Source organism: Hemitrygon akajei, chromosome 8 (genome assembly GCF_048418815.1).
Source record: "Hemitrygon akajei chromosome 8, sHemAka1.3, whole genome shotgun sequence".
NCBI lineage: Eukaryota > Metazoa > Chordata > Chondrichthyes > Myliobatiformes > Dasyatidae > Hemitrygon > Hemitrygon akajei.
In genome coordinates, this window is record NC_133131.1 from 161,580,577 (window position 1) to 161,596,964 (window position 16,388).

Sequence of the window (16,388 nt, forward strand, 5' to 3'; positions counted from 1 at the left end):
GAAATAAAAGCTGAAATAAATCATTCTCTCTACTATTATTCTGATAATTCACATTCTTAAAATAAAGTAGTGATCCTAACTGACCAAAGTCAGGGAATGTTTTCTCGGATTAAATGTCAGGAATTGTGAAGTTTAAATGTATTTGGCTGAGGTGTATGTAAACTTCTGACTTCAACTGTATCTTCCATCAGCACTGAGTTGAAGAACATGAGTTTCCAGTAGATTCTTTTTGCCCCTACATTTCTGTTAAAAATTAAATGTGAATTTTCATTCTTCCCATAGTTTTATTGAGCAACGAAATCATTCTGATCATTTTTGTTATTTCCCTGTTACTTCTGTGTCACTAAGCTTCCGGTCTAATAGACTTTGATATGCACTGACATTTTAATTACCAAGCGCTGCAAAACATGTATATTCTTGCTAATGTGATATTAATCCTCAATTAACTTCTTTCTCTTGGGATCTACTCAAAAAGTGGCTTAGCGCAGTAGAGCATTAACATTAGACCTCAGAATAATGAGATATGTATTGCTATCTTATTACATTGCTGTGCAAAGGTGCCAAACAAAGGCAATTAATACCTTCAGTGAGTGTTGAAAATTAGGTGAGAAAATACTCGGTAACACACTTAAAACAAGAGCCACCTTGGTAGAGGTCCGTAAATTCACATCCTGCATCAGCAATAGTTGCTGTAAAGTTAAAGTGGTTCAGGTGTTCATATTGCTAACAGCATAGCAAAATTTAATCTATTTATATTTGAAGGATGCTTCAAATATAAATAGATAAGTTGATACCTTTCTGCACGTTTTTGAAAAAAGGACTTTTAAATTGTAAGTAGACAAAATCTTGAGAGGTATAGACGGTAAATGCAAGCAGGCAAAGCAGAAGTTTAGAAAGGTACACGGTTGTCGCAGCAGCAGTTGTACGAGTGGACAGAGTCAGAGTGGTGATCTTAAGGCTTTAGCTCTTCGAGGCTTCAGCAAAGAAAGGCTTCTTTCAGAGAAAGCAAAGGAAAGACAAACTCAAGGGTATTTTTTCTCCTTCCCTTCTTTATATCTGCTCAGCTAAGACAGTAGAGATGTCAGGAAGAATAGTTAAATGCTGCTTTTGCAGGACGTGGGAAAGCAGGGAGACCGTCAGTTTTCCTGATGACTGCAACTGCGAGCAGTGCATCCATCTGCAGCTACTAACAATCTGCATTAAGGAGTTGGAACTGGAATCAGAATCAGGTTTATTATCACTGGCATGTGTCGTAAAAATTGTTAATTTAGCAGCGGCAGTTCAATGCAATACATAATATACAAGGAAAAACAAAATGAAATAATAATAAATAAGTAAGTAAGTAAACTGGATGAACTCTGGATCATTTGGGGGGCTAAGGGGGTGATAGATAGGACATAAAGAGGGGTAGTTACACCCAGGGTGCAGGACACAGCAGACTGGGTGACAGTCAGGAAGGGGAAATGGTTAAGGAGCCAGTGCGGAGTACCCCTGTGGTCATCCCCCTCAACAACAGGTATATCACTGGATACTGTTGGGTTGGGGAGGATGGTAGTTGACGTAAGAGAAGGAAGTCACAGCGGGTGGGGTCTCTGCCACTGAGCCTGGCTCTGTGACTCAAAAGTGAAGTGGGGAGAAGAGACATGCTGTGGTGATAGGGGATTTGTTAGTTAGGGGTACAGACAGGAGGTTCTGGTGGTAAGAACAAGATTCCTAGATGGTATGTTTTCTCCTAGGTGCCAGGGTCTGGGATATCTCGGACCTCCAGGGTTGTGATCTCAGGATTGCTACCTGTGCCACGTGCTAGTGAGGCCTGAACTAGGAAAATTATACAGTTTAATACATGGCTAAGGAGTTGGTGTAGGGTGGACAAAGAAGATCTTTGGATCATTGGGCTGTCATCTAGGGAAGGGAGAACTTGCACAGATAGGATGGTTTGTACCTGAAATGGCGGGAGACTAATAATCTAGTGGGAAGGTTTGTTAATGCTGCATGATAGGTTTAACCTAAGAGTTGCAGAAGGATGGGAACCAGAGTGCCAGAACAGTTAGTGGAGAGGTTGCGGAGGCAGATGGTAAGACGTCGGGCAAAGACAGCAATCAAAAGGTTGAGCATGGTGCGGCTAGTTTCCTGAGCTCCGTATATTTCAATGCAACAAGTATTGTAGGAAAGGCAGATGATAGCACTGGAGCTGAAGTAGCTGGTTTACAAACAGTCAGTGTGTAGTGAGGAGAGGCTGATGATATGACATAATTGCAGTCAGTAGGTTGAGTTGTAGCAAAACTGAAAGGCTGAATACAGGACTGAAGGTCTTGTATTTGAATGCGCGCAGTATACAGAATAAGGTAGATGAACTTGCAGCACAGTTACAGATTGGCGTGTATGATACTGTCAGCATCATTGAATCATAGCTGAAAGAAGGTTACAGCTGGGAGCTTAATGTCTAAGGATACACATTGTATCAAAAGGACAGGTAGGAAGACAGAGAGGGCAGTGTTGTTCAGTTGGTTTAAAAAAAAAGAAATTAAACTATTAGAAAGAGGTAACATAGGGTCAGAAAGCGTTGAATCATTGGGGATAGAGCTAAGGAACTGCAAGGTTAAAAAGACGCTGAGGGAATTGTATACAGTCCCCCAGACATTAGCAAGGATGTGATCTACAAATTCCAAAGGAGTTAGAAAATGCATGGCACAGGACAATGTTACAATAGTCATGGGGGATTTCAATATGCAGGTAGATTTGGAAAATCAGGTTGGTGCTGGATTCCATGAAGGGGAATTTCCGCCATCTCCAACAGGATCCCACCACCAAGCATATATTTCCCTCCCCTGTGCTCCCCCATTTTCTGCTTTCCACAGGGATCGCTCCCAATGTGACTCCATTGTCCAATTGTCACTCCCCACTTATCTCCCACCTGGCACTTATCCTTGCAAGCAAAACAAATGCTACACCTGCCCCTACCCCTCCTCCTTCACTGCCATTCAGGGCCCCCAAACCATCCTTCCAGGTGAGACTGTATCCGGTGCTTCCGGTATGGCCTACTGTATATTGGAAGAGCAACACTTTATGTTCTGTCTGGGTGGCCTCCAACCTGCTGGCATGAACATCAATTTCTCGAACTTCCCCACATCTTTACCATTCCCCATTCTGATTTCCCTCTCACCTTATCTCCTTACCTGCCCATCACCTACTGATGCTCCTCCTCTTTTTCTTTTCTTTCTTTTATGGCCTTCTGTCCTCTCCTATCAGATTCCCCTTTCTCTAGCCCTGTATCTCTTTCACCAATCATCTTCCCAGCTCTTTATTTCACCTCTTCTCCCCCCCACCCCTTCTTGTTTTACCTATCGCCTTGTGTTTCTTCCTCCCTTGTCCCCACCTTCTTACTCTGGCTCCTCATCTTTTATATCCAGTCCTGATGAAAGATCTCAGCCTGAAACATCAACTGTGCACTTTTCCATAGATACTGCCTGAGCTGCTGAGTTCCTCCAGTATTTTGTGTGTATTGCTTGGATTTCCAGCATCTGCAAATTTTCTCTTGTTTAAAAAAAAAAGTCATTAAGAAGGTAAAGATGGAATACAAAAGATGGCTCGCCAGATATATTAAAGGGGATACCAAAAGTTACTTCAGATACATAAAGTGTAAAAGAGAGGTGAGATATTAGACTGATGGAAAAGGATGCTGGAGAGATAGTAACAGGGGAACAATGAAATGGCGGGCGAAGTGAATTAAGTATTTTGTGTCCGTTTTCACTGTGGAAGACGCTAACAATATGGCGGAAGTTCCAAGTTTCAGGGGTAACGAAGTGTGTAAAGTTACCATTACTAGAGAGAAGGTCCCTGGGAAACTGAAGGGAGGTAAGTAATCTGGACCAGATGGTGTAAACTCCAGGGTTGTGGAAAAAGTGGCTGAAGTGATGGTGGACACATTAGTAATCATCTTTCAAGAATCACTAGATTCTTGAATGGTTCTGGAAGACTGGAAATTGGAAAAAGGGAGAGAGGCAAAAGAAAGGGAGCTATAGGCCAGTTAGTCTGACTTCAGTGGTTGGGAAGATGTTGGAGCTGATTTTTGAAGATGAGGTCTTGGGGTACTTTAAGGCACATGATAAAATAGGCTGTAGTCAGCGAGGTTTCCTCAAGGGAAAATCTTGCCTGACCAATTTGTTGGATTTCTTTGAAGAAATAACAAGCAGGATAGATTAAGGAGAATTGGTTGATGTTGAGTACAGTACTTGGATTTTCAGAAGGCCTTTGACAAGTTGCCACACCTGAGGCTTCTTAACAAGCTATGAGCCCATGGTGCTAGCATGAAGAAAGCAGTGGTTGATTGGCAAGAGACAAAGAATGGGGATAGAGGGAGCTTTTTCTGATTGGCTGCCTATGACAAGTGATGTTCCACAGGGGTCTGTGGTAGGACAGATTCTTTCTAAGTTACATGTCAGTGTTTTGGATGAAGGAATTGATGGCTTTTTTTTTTGCAAAGTTTGCAGATGATATGAAGCTAGATGGAAGGGCATGCTGTTTTGAGGAAGTAGAGAGGCTACATTGAACACATTAGGAAAATAGGCCAAGAAATGGCAGAAGGAATACAGTGTCGGGAAGTATATGGTAATGCACGTTGATAGAAGAAATGAAAGGGTTGACTATTTTCTAAATTGGGAGAAAATACAACTGAAGCGAAAAGGGACGTGGAGTCCTTGTGCTGGATTTCCTAAAGGTTAATTTGTGGGTGGAGTCTGTGGTGAGGAAAACAAATGCAATGTTAGCATTCGTTTCAAGAAGACCAGAATATAAAAGCAAGGATGTAATGTTGAGACTTTATAAAGCACTGGTGAGGCCTCACTTGGAGTATTGTGAGCAGTTTTGGGCCCCTTATATTAGGAAGAATGTGCTGAAACTAAAGAGGGGTCAAAGGGTGTTCACAAAAACAATTCCAGAGTTGAATGGCTTATCACATGAAGAGCGTTTGATGGCTCTGGACATGTATTCACTGGAATTCAGATGAATGAGGGGTGACTTCATTGGAACTTATTGTATGGTGAAAGGACATATGAAAGTGGATGTGGAGAGAGTGTTTCCTTAGTGGGAGAGTGGTGAATCTGTGGAATTCTTTGCCACAGGCAGCTATAGAGGCCAAGTCTTTATGTATGTTTATGGCAGAGTTTGATAAGATTCTTGATTGGTCGGGGCATGAGGGGATACAGTAGAATGCAGGAGATTGGGGCTGAGAGAAAAATTGCATCAGCCATTATGAAATGGCAGAGCAGATTCAATGGATGAAATAGCTTAATTCTGCTCCTTTATCTTATAGTCTTTTGGGTGAGGTTGATGAGACTTGGCAGAATAATAGTTCAGCATTGACAAGATGGACCAAAGGGCCTGTTTCTGTGCTGTAGTGTTCTATGACTGTTCAGTTGATGCAAAGGAATTCAGTCCAATGGTGACAAAAGAATCTGGAGCAAAATATAAACTGTTTGGAAACTCAGGTGATCAAGCAATACTGGTAGAGGTGGAAGATTGGTTTTAGGTTAAGTTCCTGCCCAGTGTACTTGTTCAATGCTGAACATACTGAAATTAGAAGCCTTCTGAACTGTAGTGTCATACCTAAAATTCAAAGTACATTTATTATCAAGTATGTGTACTATATACAACCTTGAGATTCATCTCCTTACGGGCAGTCACAAAACAATGAAATCCAATAGAGTTCATTACAAAAAGACCATCCTACACCTAATGTGCAGGAAAATAAAAACAAAATTTGCAAACAATAAAAGTAAACAAATAACACTGAAAACTGAAGTTCATGGGAGTTCACAGCCACAAAGCCAGTCACAGCTAGCAACACAAAAAATGCTGCAGGATCTCAGCAGGCCCAGCAGAATCTGTGAAAAAAAGTACAGTCAACGGTTTGGGCCAAAACCCTTCGGCAGCACTGGAGAATGAAAGCCAAGGGGAGGGGAGAGAACACCACTAGGTGATAGGTGAAACCGGGAGAGGGAGGGATGAAGTAAAGAGCTGGGAAGTTGATTGGTGAGATGAGGTGAGAGGGGGAAGAGGGGAGGGGCAGGGTTGGGGGTATTATCTGAAGTTTGAAAAATCAATGTTCATGCCATCAGGTTGGAGGCTACCCAAACAGAATATAAAATGTTGTTCCTCCAACCTAAGCGTGGCCTTATCTCGACAATGGAGGAAGCCATGGATGGTCATATCAGAATAGGAATGGGAAGTGGAATTAAAATGGGTGGCCACTGGGACATCCCGCTAATTCTGGCAGACAGCGTGTAGATGCTCAGCGAAGTGGTCTCCCAATCTATGTTGGGTCTCACCAATATACAGGAGGCCACACTGGGAGCACCGAACACAGTAAATGAGCCCAAAAGACTCACAGACTGTTTGGGGCCCTGAATGGTAGTCAGGGAGGAGGTGTAGGGGCAGGCGTAGCATTTGTTCTGCTTGCAAGGATAAGTGCCAGGAGGGAGATCAGTGGGGAGGAACAAATAGACAAGGGAGTTGCATTGGGAGTGATCCCTGCAGAAAACAGATTGGGGGGGTTGGGGAGAGAGATGTGCTTGGTGATGGGATCTCGTTGGAGGTTGTGGAAGTTTCAGACAATTATGTGCTGGACACGGAGGCTGGTGGGGTGGTTGGTCAGGACAAGAGGAACCCTATCCCTGGTAGTGTGCTGGAGGATGGGGTAAGAGCAAATGTGCATGGAGCTTGTTAGATGCAGGCCACAGCCTCAGTTCAGTGCAGAGATGTGTAAACCTCACTGAGCAATAGGCTGAACACTGGCCTGTCTCTCTTCTCTGGCCCTGATAGCTTGACCTTTTCAATCTAGCATGGAGCTTAAATTGGTCAAACATTGGCTTGTTTCTCGCTCTCGGGCCTGGGTCCTGTCACCTTGACTCTGCCTCACTTCAGTTCTGCTTCGCCACACCTCTAAATCCACTCCAGCAATGGCCTAAAATTGGGTCATTCACCTCTCTTGGGCCCATACCCATCACACCACAATCATCCTGCACCTTCAAGACTTCAGTTCACACTGCAAAAATGCCAAGTCATACAGGCGGTTCAAAAGCTCAACTCCGAAATGGAAGTTACAGGCTATTAATTACAGTGATCATTTCCAAGAAAAAGTGTGAGTAATAAAGTAGTTAATAGTTTGTTTGCTGCCAGCAAATCGTCACTGCTTTACCAGTGCCATCTTCCCTTCTTGGCAAAAGCAAAAGGTTAGGAAGCTCAGTAATGGTGGGTGTAGTACTTCCAGTGGGCTTTATGTTTGTACGCTTTTCAGTTCAGTGGATTATATTTTCATAGATCAGGATTAAGGAAATTTTGCATTGGCAGGCACTTGCTTTTGTTATTTTAAAATTTATACATAACTATCAGATTGATTATCGCCTCTTTTGTCCATGTATGTAAAAGGATAATCTTTGACTATGATCTCTGACTGTGAAGGATGTAAAAAAACTAAATTTCATTTCTTCTTTCCTTGTCTAAAATTAAGAAAAATTACTACTTCAGTTACCATACTAGTTATAGAATCATTCAGCAGGGAACAGGCCTTTGCCCCTCATATTATTCACCTGTATGAGATCACCCTCAGTCTCCTGCACTGCAGTGAATAAAGTCCAATCCTGCTCAACTGCTTTCATAACTTGGTCCCTTGACTTTCAGCAATGTCCTCATAAATTCCCTCCAGATTTATTTATCACATTGAAACATGCAGTGAACATTATTTACATTAACAACAACCAATACAATTTAAGAATGCGCTGGAGCAACCCGCAAATGTTGCCACACTTTCCAGCGCCAACATTAGCATGCTCAGCCTTGGTTTCAGTTTGTCAGATTTGCAACAAATTCTTAAGAGCTCCTCCCAACCCTCTCCCTGGTGAGCTTTATCATAAAGAAATGGCTTGGTAAAATTCCCATCTATAATATGACCTTGATTACTTGTTCAGGTTAATTTTAGCTATGTTCGTTTACTGTTTTGTTCTGACAGGAATAGGTGGGTTTATGGTGCGCCAGAGGAGTCGGACAGGACAGAGTAAATCAAAGCGCTCATTATCCAGGAAGAACTCCACAGGTTCAGTCTCCGATATGACTGGAAAAGAGGATGGTAAGATATAAATTGTGCTCAGAAGTACTCTCAAATATTATCTTGGAATAATTTTTAGAGAAAAATATTTTGAGGAAACTATACATAAAAGGAAAGAAGTAACCTTTTAGTTCATATGCCATATGTAGCATGCTGCTCCAGTGATATCTATAGAATACTCAAAATCCTATCTTTCAGTTCATCGAACTGTAACACACCAGTGTTTTCTCTCCACAGATGCTGCTTAGCCATTTGTCTTTCCAGTGTTTAATTCCAAAACATAAATATAATCAAAATAAAACCACAGAGATGGGAATAACATCTTAGTTCCATTTTTACTTCATGTGAGATGCATGTGTATGACGTAACGTCATGACATTTGCCATTCACGTACTTTTACATATAACTAGCAATGTATTATGTAAACAATAAATGATGCATAATCAAACAATATGTTTACAATGTCACTCAAGTATTACTGAAATATTAAATTCACAATTGAAAATAACAGAAGTTCTCAGGCTAGAAGTTGCGAATGTTGTGGACATCAATCAGGAAGGATCTCAACCTGAGTGTATAAGGCTTCGCAAATACTTTATTACACTACTCCAATAGACTGAACTATTTCAGAAGGTTATGGTTTCACCTTCTGCAGTACAGATGCTTAATTTTCTCATTTGCCAAAGAGAAGTACTTTCAAGTCTCAGCCATAGTTTAACATCCAAGGATACATATTGTATTGAAAGGACAGACAGGAAGGCTGAGGGAGTGGGGTGGTTCTCTGGTAAAAAGTGAAATCAAATCTTTAGGAAGAAGTGACTTAGGATCAGAAGATGTAGAATTCTTGTGGGTAGAGTGAGGAAATTGCAAGGGTAAAACAACCCTGATGGGAGTTGTATGTACATCTTAGAAAAGTAGACAGGATGTAGGATACAAATTACAACAGGAGATAGAAAAGGCATGTAAAAAGGGCAATGTTACAATAGTAACGTGGGATTTCAACACGCAGGTAGATATGGAAAATTAGATTGGTGCTGGATCCTAAGAGAAGAAATTTGTAAATTGCCTGTGAGATGGCATTTTAGAGTAGCTTGTGGTTGAGCCCACTAGGGGAAGGTAATTCTGGACTGGGTGTTGTGTAATGAGCCAGATTGATTTGGGAGCTTAAGGTAGAGGAACCCAAAGGAGACAGTAATGATAATATGATAGAATTCACCCTGCAATTTGGGAGGGGAAAAGCTAAAGTTAGATGTATCAATATTACAGTGGAATGAAGGGAATTACAGAGGCATGAGGGAGGAGCTGACCAAAGTTGACTGGAAGGAGACACTAGCAGGGATGACGGCAGAACAACAATAACCGGAGGTTATGGAGGCAATTTGGAAAACGCAGGGTAGATGCATCCCAAAGATGAAGTATTCTAAAGGGAGAATGAGGCAACCGTGGCTGACAAAGGGAGTCAAAGCCAGCATAAAAAGAAAAGGGAGGGCATATAAAATAGCAAAAATTAGTAGGAAATTGGAGGATTAGGAAGCTTTTAAAAATCAACAGAAGACAACTAAAAAGCCATAAGGAAAGAAAAGATGAAACATGAAGATAAGCTAGCCAATAATATAAAAGAAAAATATCAAAGTTTTTTCAAATATACAAAGAATAAAAGAGAGGCGAAAGTAAATATTGAAAAGCTAGAGAGGTAGTAATGGGGGATGCATTTAAAAGTATTTTGTGTCAGTCTTCACTGAACAAGGCACTAGTAGTATGCCAGAATTTTGAGAATGTCAGGAAGTAGAAGTGAATGCAGATGCTGTTCAAGGAAGAGATACTTGAAAGTCTGAAGGTAAGATCACCTGGACGAGATGGAATACACCCCATGGTTCTGAAAAAGGTGGCTGAAGAGCTTGTGGAGGCATAAGTAATAATCCATCAAGAATTACTAGGTTCTGGAAAAGTTTTAGAGGTTTAAAAAATTGCAAATATCACTCCAGCATTCAAGAAGGGAGGGAGGCAGAAGAAAGGAAATTATAGGCCAGTTAGCCTGATCTCAGTGGTTGCAAAGATGTAGGAGTTGATTGTTAAGGTTGAGCTTTCGGGGTCCTTGGAGGCACATGATAAAATAGGCCAAAGTCAGCATGGTTTCTTTGAGGGGAAGGCTTGCCTGACAAATTTGTTGTAATTCTTTGAATAAGTAACAGGCAAGAGAAACAAAGAAGAGTTAGTGGATGTTGAAGCAACACACACACAAAATGCTGGTGGAATGCAGCAGGCCAGGCAGCATCTATGATCTCCCCCTCCCCCTCCCACTTTCAATTCTCTTACTATCTCTTCTTTCTCTAGGACCAGAGGGCACAGCCTCAGAATAGGGGGACATCCATTTAGAACACAGATGTGGAGGAATTTCTTTAGCTAGAAGGTTGTGAATCTTTGAAATTCATTACCATGGATGGCTGTGGAAGAAAACCAAGTTATTGAGTATATTTAAAATGGAAGTTGATAGGTTCTTGATTAGTCAGGGGATTAAAGATTACAGAGAGTATGCAGGAAAATGGGATTGAGACAGATAATGAATCAGCCATGATGGAATTGCGGAGCAATTGTGGCCTGTTTCTGCTCTGATATCTGATGTTCTTAAGCCGAGGATTTACAAGATACACTAGTTTAACCTTTAACTTGGATTTTCACTTAAGATCTACACGAGTACGTGATACATTTGCAGTTGTAGATAGGTATGCTTGAATTCTTAACTTTGCATTCTTATGGGTAGTTTTTGCATTTCCTAGATGAAGTTAAATGAATTCATTTATTGTTTTTGATAGGTTGGATTGAACAGCAATCAGAGATGCTTGATGATGTGGCATCTGCTGTCCCTGAGATTGTAGATAAAATGAAAAAGCGATACAGGAAAAAGAAGAATAAATTGGAGGAAATTTTTCCAACCTATCTGCAGGTATGCTCATTCAAAGTGTCTTAACCCATCACTCATATTTTGTAGTCAAAATTGTTATTTCTGAAATAGTTTGCTTGCAGAGAATGAATATATTATATGCAGCCATTATTCTTATGTCATTGGCTGCAGACAAAAAGAAAAGTGAAGAAATGAGTTTTGCTGCTTCCCTGAAAAAGCTATTTTACCTTGAATGGTGTCCAATCAAAGCACAATATAATTGTGCATGGCATTCTCAGGTGTTACTTGTGACAACTTGGTAGAGGCTGGTATAGTTACTGTGTTTAAAAGATACTTGAAGAGGTTCATGGATAAAAACGTTTAGAGGGATATGGATTGAATGCAAGCAAATGGGATAATATTTGGAAGGCACCTTGGTCATGGCTGAATTGGACCAAAGGGCTGAGTTCATACTACATGTTTCTGATTCTTTAATATATGACTGCAGCACAGGGATTTTACTGTGTATATCATCATTTGGGTGTATTGATACTTAAATTTATAAATATCATTTTGAGCTCTTGCTTATATGAAGCTCTTATGAGTCTTGTCAGTCTTGCAAGAGCTTCACACAGATAAATTTAAAAGAAAAAGTGAAAAAAAATAAAAGATGGTTGAAAGAGTGGAGAAAGTTTGTGAGCAGGAACTTGGGTTGTAAAGTGAATTGAAGGAGAGAATGGTGGATCTGGAATTCTTTGCCACAGACAACTGAACTGTGATCTTTATGTATATTTATGGCAGAGGTTGATACGTTGTTGATTGGTCAGGGTATGAAGGAATACAGGGAGACGGCATGAGATCAGGGCTGAGAGGAAAAATGGATCAGCCATGATAAAATGGTGGAGCAGACTTGAATTGACTTTATTTCTCACATCACATACATGAGGAGTAAAAATCTTTGTTATGTCTCCATCGAAATGTGCAATTTATAGTCATTTGTAATAAATAGTAAGTATACATGACAGTCAGTATAGCATAGAAATACAATTGTATCAGCATGAATTAATCATTCTGATAGCCTGGTGGAAGAAGCTGTCCCTGAGCCTGTTGGTCTTAGCTTTTATGCTGCGGCACCGTTTCACAGATGATAGAAGCTGGAGCAGATTGTGGTTGGGGTGACTCGTGTCCCCAATGATCCTTCAGGCCCTTTTTATACACCTGTCTTTGTAAATGTTGTGAATAGTGTGAAATCCACATCTACAGATGCACTGGGCTGTCCACAGCACTCTCTGCAGAGTCCTGTGATTGAGGGAAGTACATTTCCCATACCAGGCAGTGATGCAGCCAGTCAGAATGCTCTCAATTGTGCCACTGTAGAAAATCCTTAGGATTTGGGGACTTGTGCTGTCTGAGGTGAAAGAGGCAGTGTTGTGCATTTTTCACCACACAGCCGGTTTATACATCCCAGGAGGGGGCTTAGGACACAGCCCTGAGGGGCACCTGTGTTGAGGGTCGGAGGGGCAAAGGCGAGGGTGCCCACTCTTACCACCTGTCGGCAATCTGACAGCAAGTCCAGAATCTGGCTGCACAAGGCAGGGTGAAGGCCAAGGTCTCTGAGCTTCTTGTCAAACCTGGAGGGAATTATGGGGAATGCTGAATTGTAGTTAAGGAACAGCATTGTCACATAACCATTCTTCTTCTTTGTGTGCAGAGCTGTGGCTGTTGTGTCATCTGTTGATCGGTTGTGTTGGCAGGCAAATTGTAGGGTGTCTAGTGTGGGTGGTAGCATGCTGCAGATGTAGTACTTGACCAGCCTCTCAAAGCACATCCTGAGTAACCCTCCTGGGATGCTGTCCGGTCCTGCAGCCTTGTGACTCTCCACTGGTTTGAAACACTTGCGTACTTCAGCCTCAGAGGTGACCAAGGTGCAGGTTTCTTCGATGGCTCTCCCTGGAGGCTCATGTTGGTGACAATAAGCCGAGCATAAAAAAGATTTAGCTCATCTAGGAGAGAGGCAACGATGTTGGCGACACCATTGCACTTAGCTTTGTAGTCTGCGATGGTATGCAGACCTTGCCATAAGCTGTGTGTGTTGTTGGAGGAGAGTTGTGTCGGGATCTTGTCCCTTTATTGTCATTTTGCTGCCTTGATGACTTTGCTCTGTCTTGTGCAGTTAGTGGTGTTCATGCAGAGCTGCTGATCCAGGATTTCTGGTTTGGATAGACCCTGACCAATTTTTGGGAGACAATGTCCTCGATACACTTCCAGACGAAGCTCATGGCCCCTTCATGAACTGGAAGACATCCTCGTCACGAAAGACATTCCAGTTGACGTCTAGGCCAAATAGCCAAATTCTGCTGCTATATCTTATGGGCAAAAATAGTAATGTGTATTTATCGCTATCTAGGTTTGAATTCACACTAATTAAGCTTACATGTTTACTGTCTAATTTACAGTGTTACAGAGTTATTCCTTGTAACTAAATATATACCGGCATACCTTTTAGAGTGCCTGGCTTGAAAGGTGGTAAAATTATCATACATTCTAAATGTTTTCTCAAAAAAATCTAAGCATTTGGAATACTTTTCTATAGTTTTATCAAAACTAGTTTTATAGTTTTATCTTGGAAATTAATAGAAAAGCAACAAAAATGCATTTGTTGGATACCTGAAGTAGATACAGAAAAATCTGAGGAAGCTTTGCAGGTCAGGCAGCATCTGTAGAATGAGAAACAAAATTACTGTGCTAAGGTCAGTGGCCTGTGATGAAAGATCATCAACCTCAAAAGCTTAGCTCTGTTTCTTTTGCCATAAATGTTGCATGGCCTTCCGAGTACCTGCAGCAGTCTCTGTTTTATTTCACTGACTAAATATTTCTTGAACTAGAATTTGTGAAAATTACATTTTGAACATTGAGTAGTTGTAAATGTTCCATTTTATTATTTTCTCAGTATTTTCAATGGTGCTTTAGGCTTGACTGTTTCTATTGCAAGATCTTTTTGCACACTTATTTTTACTAAAGTAATACACACAAAATTTGAGTGTAACAGGCAACATCTTTGGAGAGGAGTTGTCATTTTGGACACCTAACCAGGACTGGGGAGGAAAGGGGCAGAAGCTAGAGGACTTTACTGAAGTCTTGTTTCGATCTGTTATTTGTATCAATTATATTGAACTTCGGGTTTATTTTGTTAGGATTTCTGGATTTGGAGAGGAAGGGAAAAACCACTCTTCATTTTCAATTCAGGTTAATGTCATTTGTTTAATGTCAGAGCTGCATGAGCTGTGAACAATAGCTTCACCACAGAGGTTGTCATTAATAGGTGGCAATTTTACTTTGGTTAGGCCCTTAAAAACTAAATTGTGTCAAAATGGAAACCGAAGGATTTTAGAAATGTTTTTGCAGGTCCGGCAATGGAGGGGGAGCTTGAATTAAAATTTCACCATAATTACCTTCAATGGACCTAGAATCAACTTTTATTCTCTCTCCTCGAATGCTACCTCACTAACAGAGCATTCTCAATTATTATTTAATCAGATTTCCTGTGTCAAGAAGATTTTATACTCCTTATCAGAATATAGGCAACAGTGGCAAAAGAAGCATAATGTCTCGTTCATTCATCCTTTGAGAAAGCATTGAAGGGCCAAATGAAATGCTTAGTAGGTTTCTAGAGGAAAGATTATGGTGAGACAGTCAGAACTTATTGGTGAGCTATTTAGGTTTTTGTAATTGTGTAACTTAAAAGTCAAAGTGATGTTTAGTACATATATATTACCATATTCTACCATGAGTTTCATTTTCTTGCAGGCATTTGCAGAAAATAAGGAAATAAAATAGAATTTATGAAAAACCATATGACGACAACTAATATGCAAAAGAAGACAGATTGTGCAAATGAATAAAAATAATATTGAGAATATGAGTTGTAGAGTCCTTGAAAGTGACTCTGTAGGTTGTGGAATCAGTTCAGAGTAGTGGTGAGCGGAGTTATTCACACTGGTTTTAGGAGCCTAATGGTTGCAGGGTAACTATCAGGCTAAGGACTTCTGTGCCTCCTGCCCGATGGATAGTAGTGAGAAGAGAGCATGGCCTCAGTTACGGAGGTCCTTGATGACAGATGCTGCTTTCTTACGGCAGCTTAAAAAAAAGAAACAGAAGTTTGACTTCACTTCATCAAAATCAAGTCATTAAGTAATCTGGACCAGCAAAACCAATTTTGAAGTGCAATGATTTAAATATCTTTTTTTTTCTGTGCATTCTTTTCTCAGGAAGCCTTTTTTGGAAAACATTTGCTGCATACAAGTCGACAGAGTAAGTCCATTTTGGATGCTCTGTCTGACGAAGAATCATCACAACTACCAAACAGAGTACCAAATGCGAATGTAAACTTCCTAAATCCTTCCTCTGATCCACTGTTGAGTTCAGCTGCAGCACAAATGGCTACAAAACAACATGGAGGGCAAGGTATGTGTGGCGCTACCAGTAGCAAGTATTAATGCTTACCATTGGAAAGGGGAAATGTCGTCCACTGTATGTCATTATAGTGCAGGACATAACCTTTACCTGTCTTCCTCACACTGTTGCACTTGGATGGTATGTTATTACAGAATTATACAAATATAATTATAGGAAAAGCAGTTGCTGTTTCCCTGTATTCATTCCTTGTATTATTCATTTGGTTTATTCTAATGAAATCCATAATATACACATTGCAGCATTTAATTATATCTCTAATGACTTCAACCATCTAGGGGAATTTACAGTAGACAATTTAACTCCCTGCCCATCTGGAAGAAAGCTGAGTGCAGGAAAAATCCATGCTTTTATAGGAAGAGCATTCAAATTCCTTATGACACTGGAGATCAGAATCGAATTTGAATGATGGAGTTTTAAGACAGGCATGCTATACTGCCTATCATGTATCACCTATAAACTTCGTTTTTTCCAGTTTTTGGTTTCTTGTATGGTTGTGATTAACCTGAAGTAGAATTCTAAAAGATTAATTAATTTTTTCCTTTATCCCTCAGCTAAATCTGCAGATACCAGGAATGATATCTGTTCTCTACTTCCGGTGTTTATGTCTTTCCCTTGTGGTTTGGTCTAAAGTGAATGCAGCATTTAAAAATCACAGGATTCAGATTATCTATAATTCATGGCAATATGACTCATAATTCTATGTTAGTTCCAATTGTGCAGGGGATGGCTGTGTCAGCATCACGTTCTTGAATATTGTGGAGCTGTCAGCCTCTTTCCTTGCTAGTTTATTAAATATTTCCCCATTATTCCCATAAGAAGTTATAATTGCATTCAGATAATCTAATAATATTTTTACCAATGGGCAGGTGTAGTCAATGTCTTTCTATCATTGCTTCTCTGTTATCAGCTTTTTAATAGTCCTTGAATTGT

General features: G+C 40.5%; 1 protein-coding gene across 10 annotated transcripts in view; it reads left to right on the top strand.

Moving 5' to 3' along the window:
• kmt2ca (lysine (K)-specific methyltransferase 2Ca) overlaps window positions 1–16,388 on the top strand; it is a 469,037-nt gene that overhangs the window by 326,362 nt on the left and 126,287 nt on the right. For all 10 annotated transcript variants that reach the window (XM_073054925.1, XM_073054927.1, XM_073054926.1 and 7 more), the window contains 3 exons: window positions 8,006–8,122; window positions 10,915–11,045; window positions 15,251–15,446. In XM_073054925.1, coding sequence (XP_072911026.1) covers window positions 8,006–8,122; window positions 10,915–11,045; window positions 15,251–15,446 — 444 coding nt within the window. The remainder of the gene's footprint in view (window positions 1–8,005; window positions 8,123–10,914; window positions 11,046–15,250; window positions 15,447–16,388) is intronic.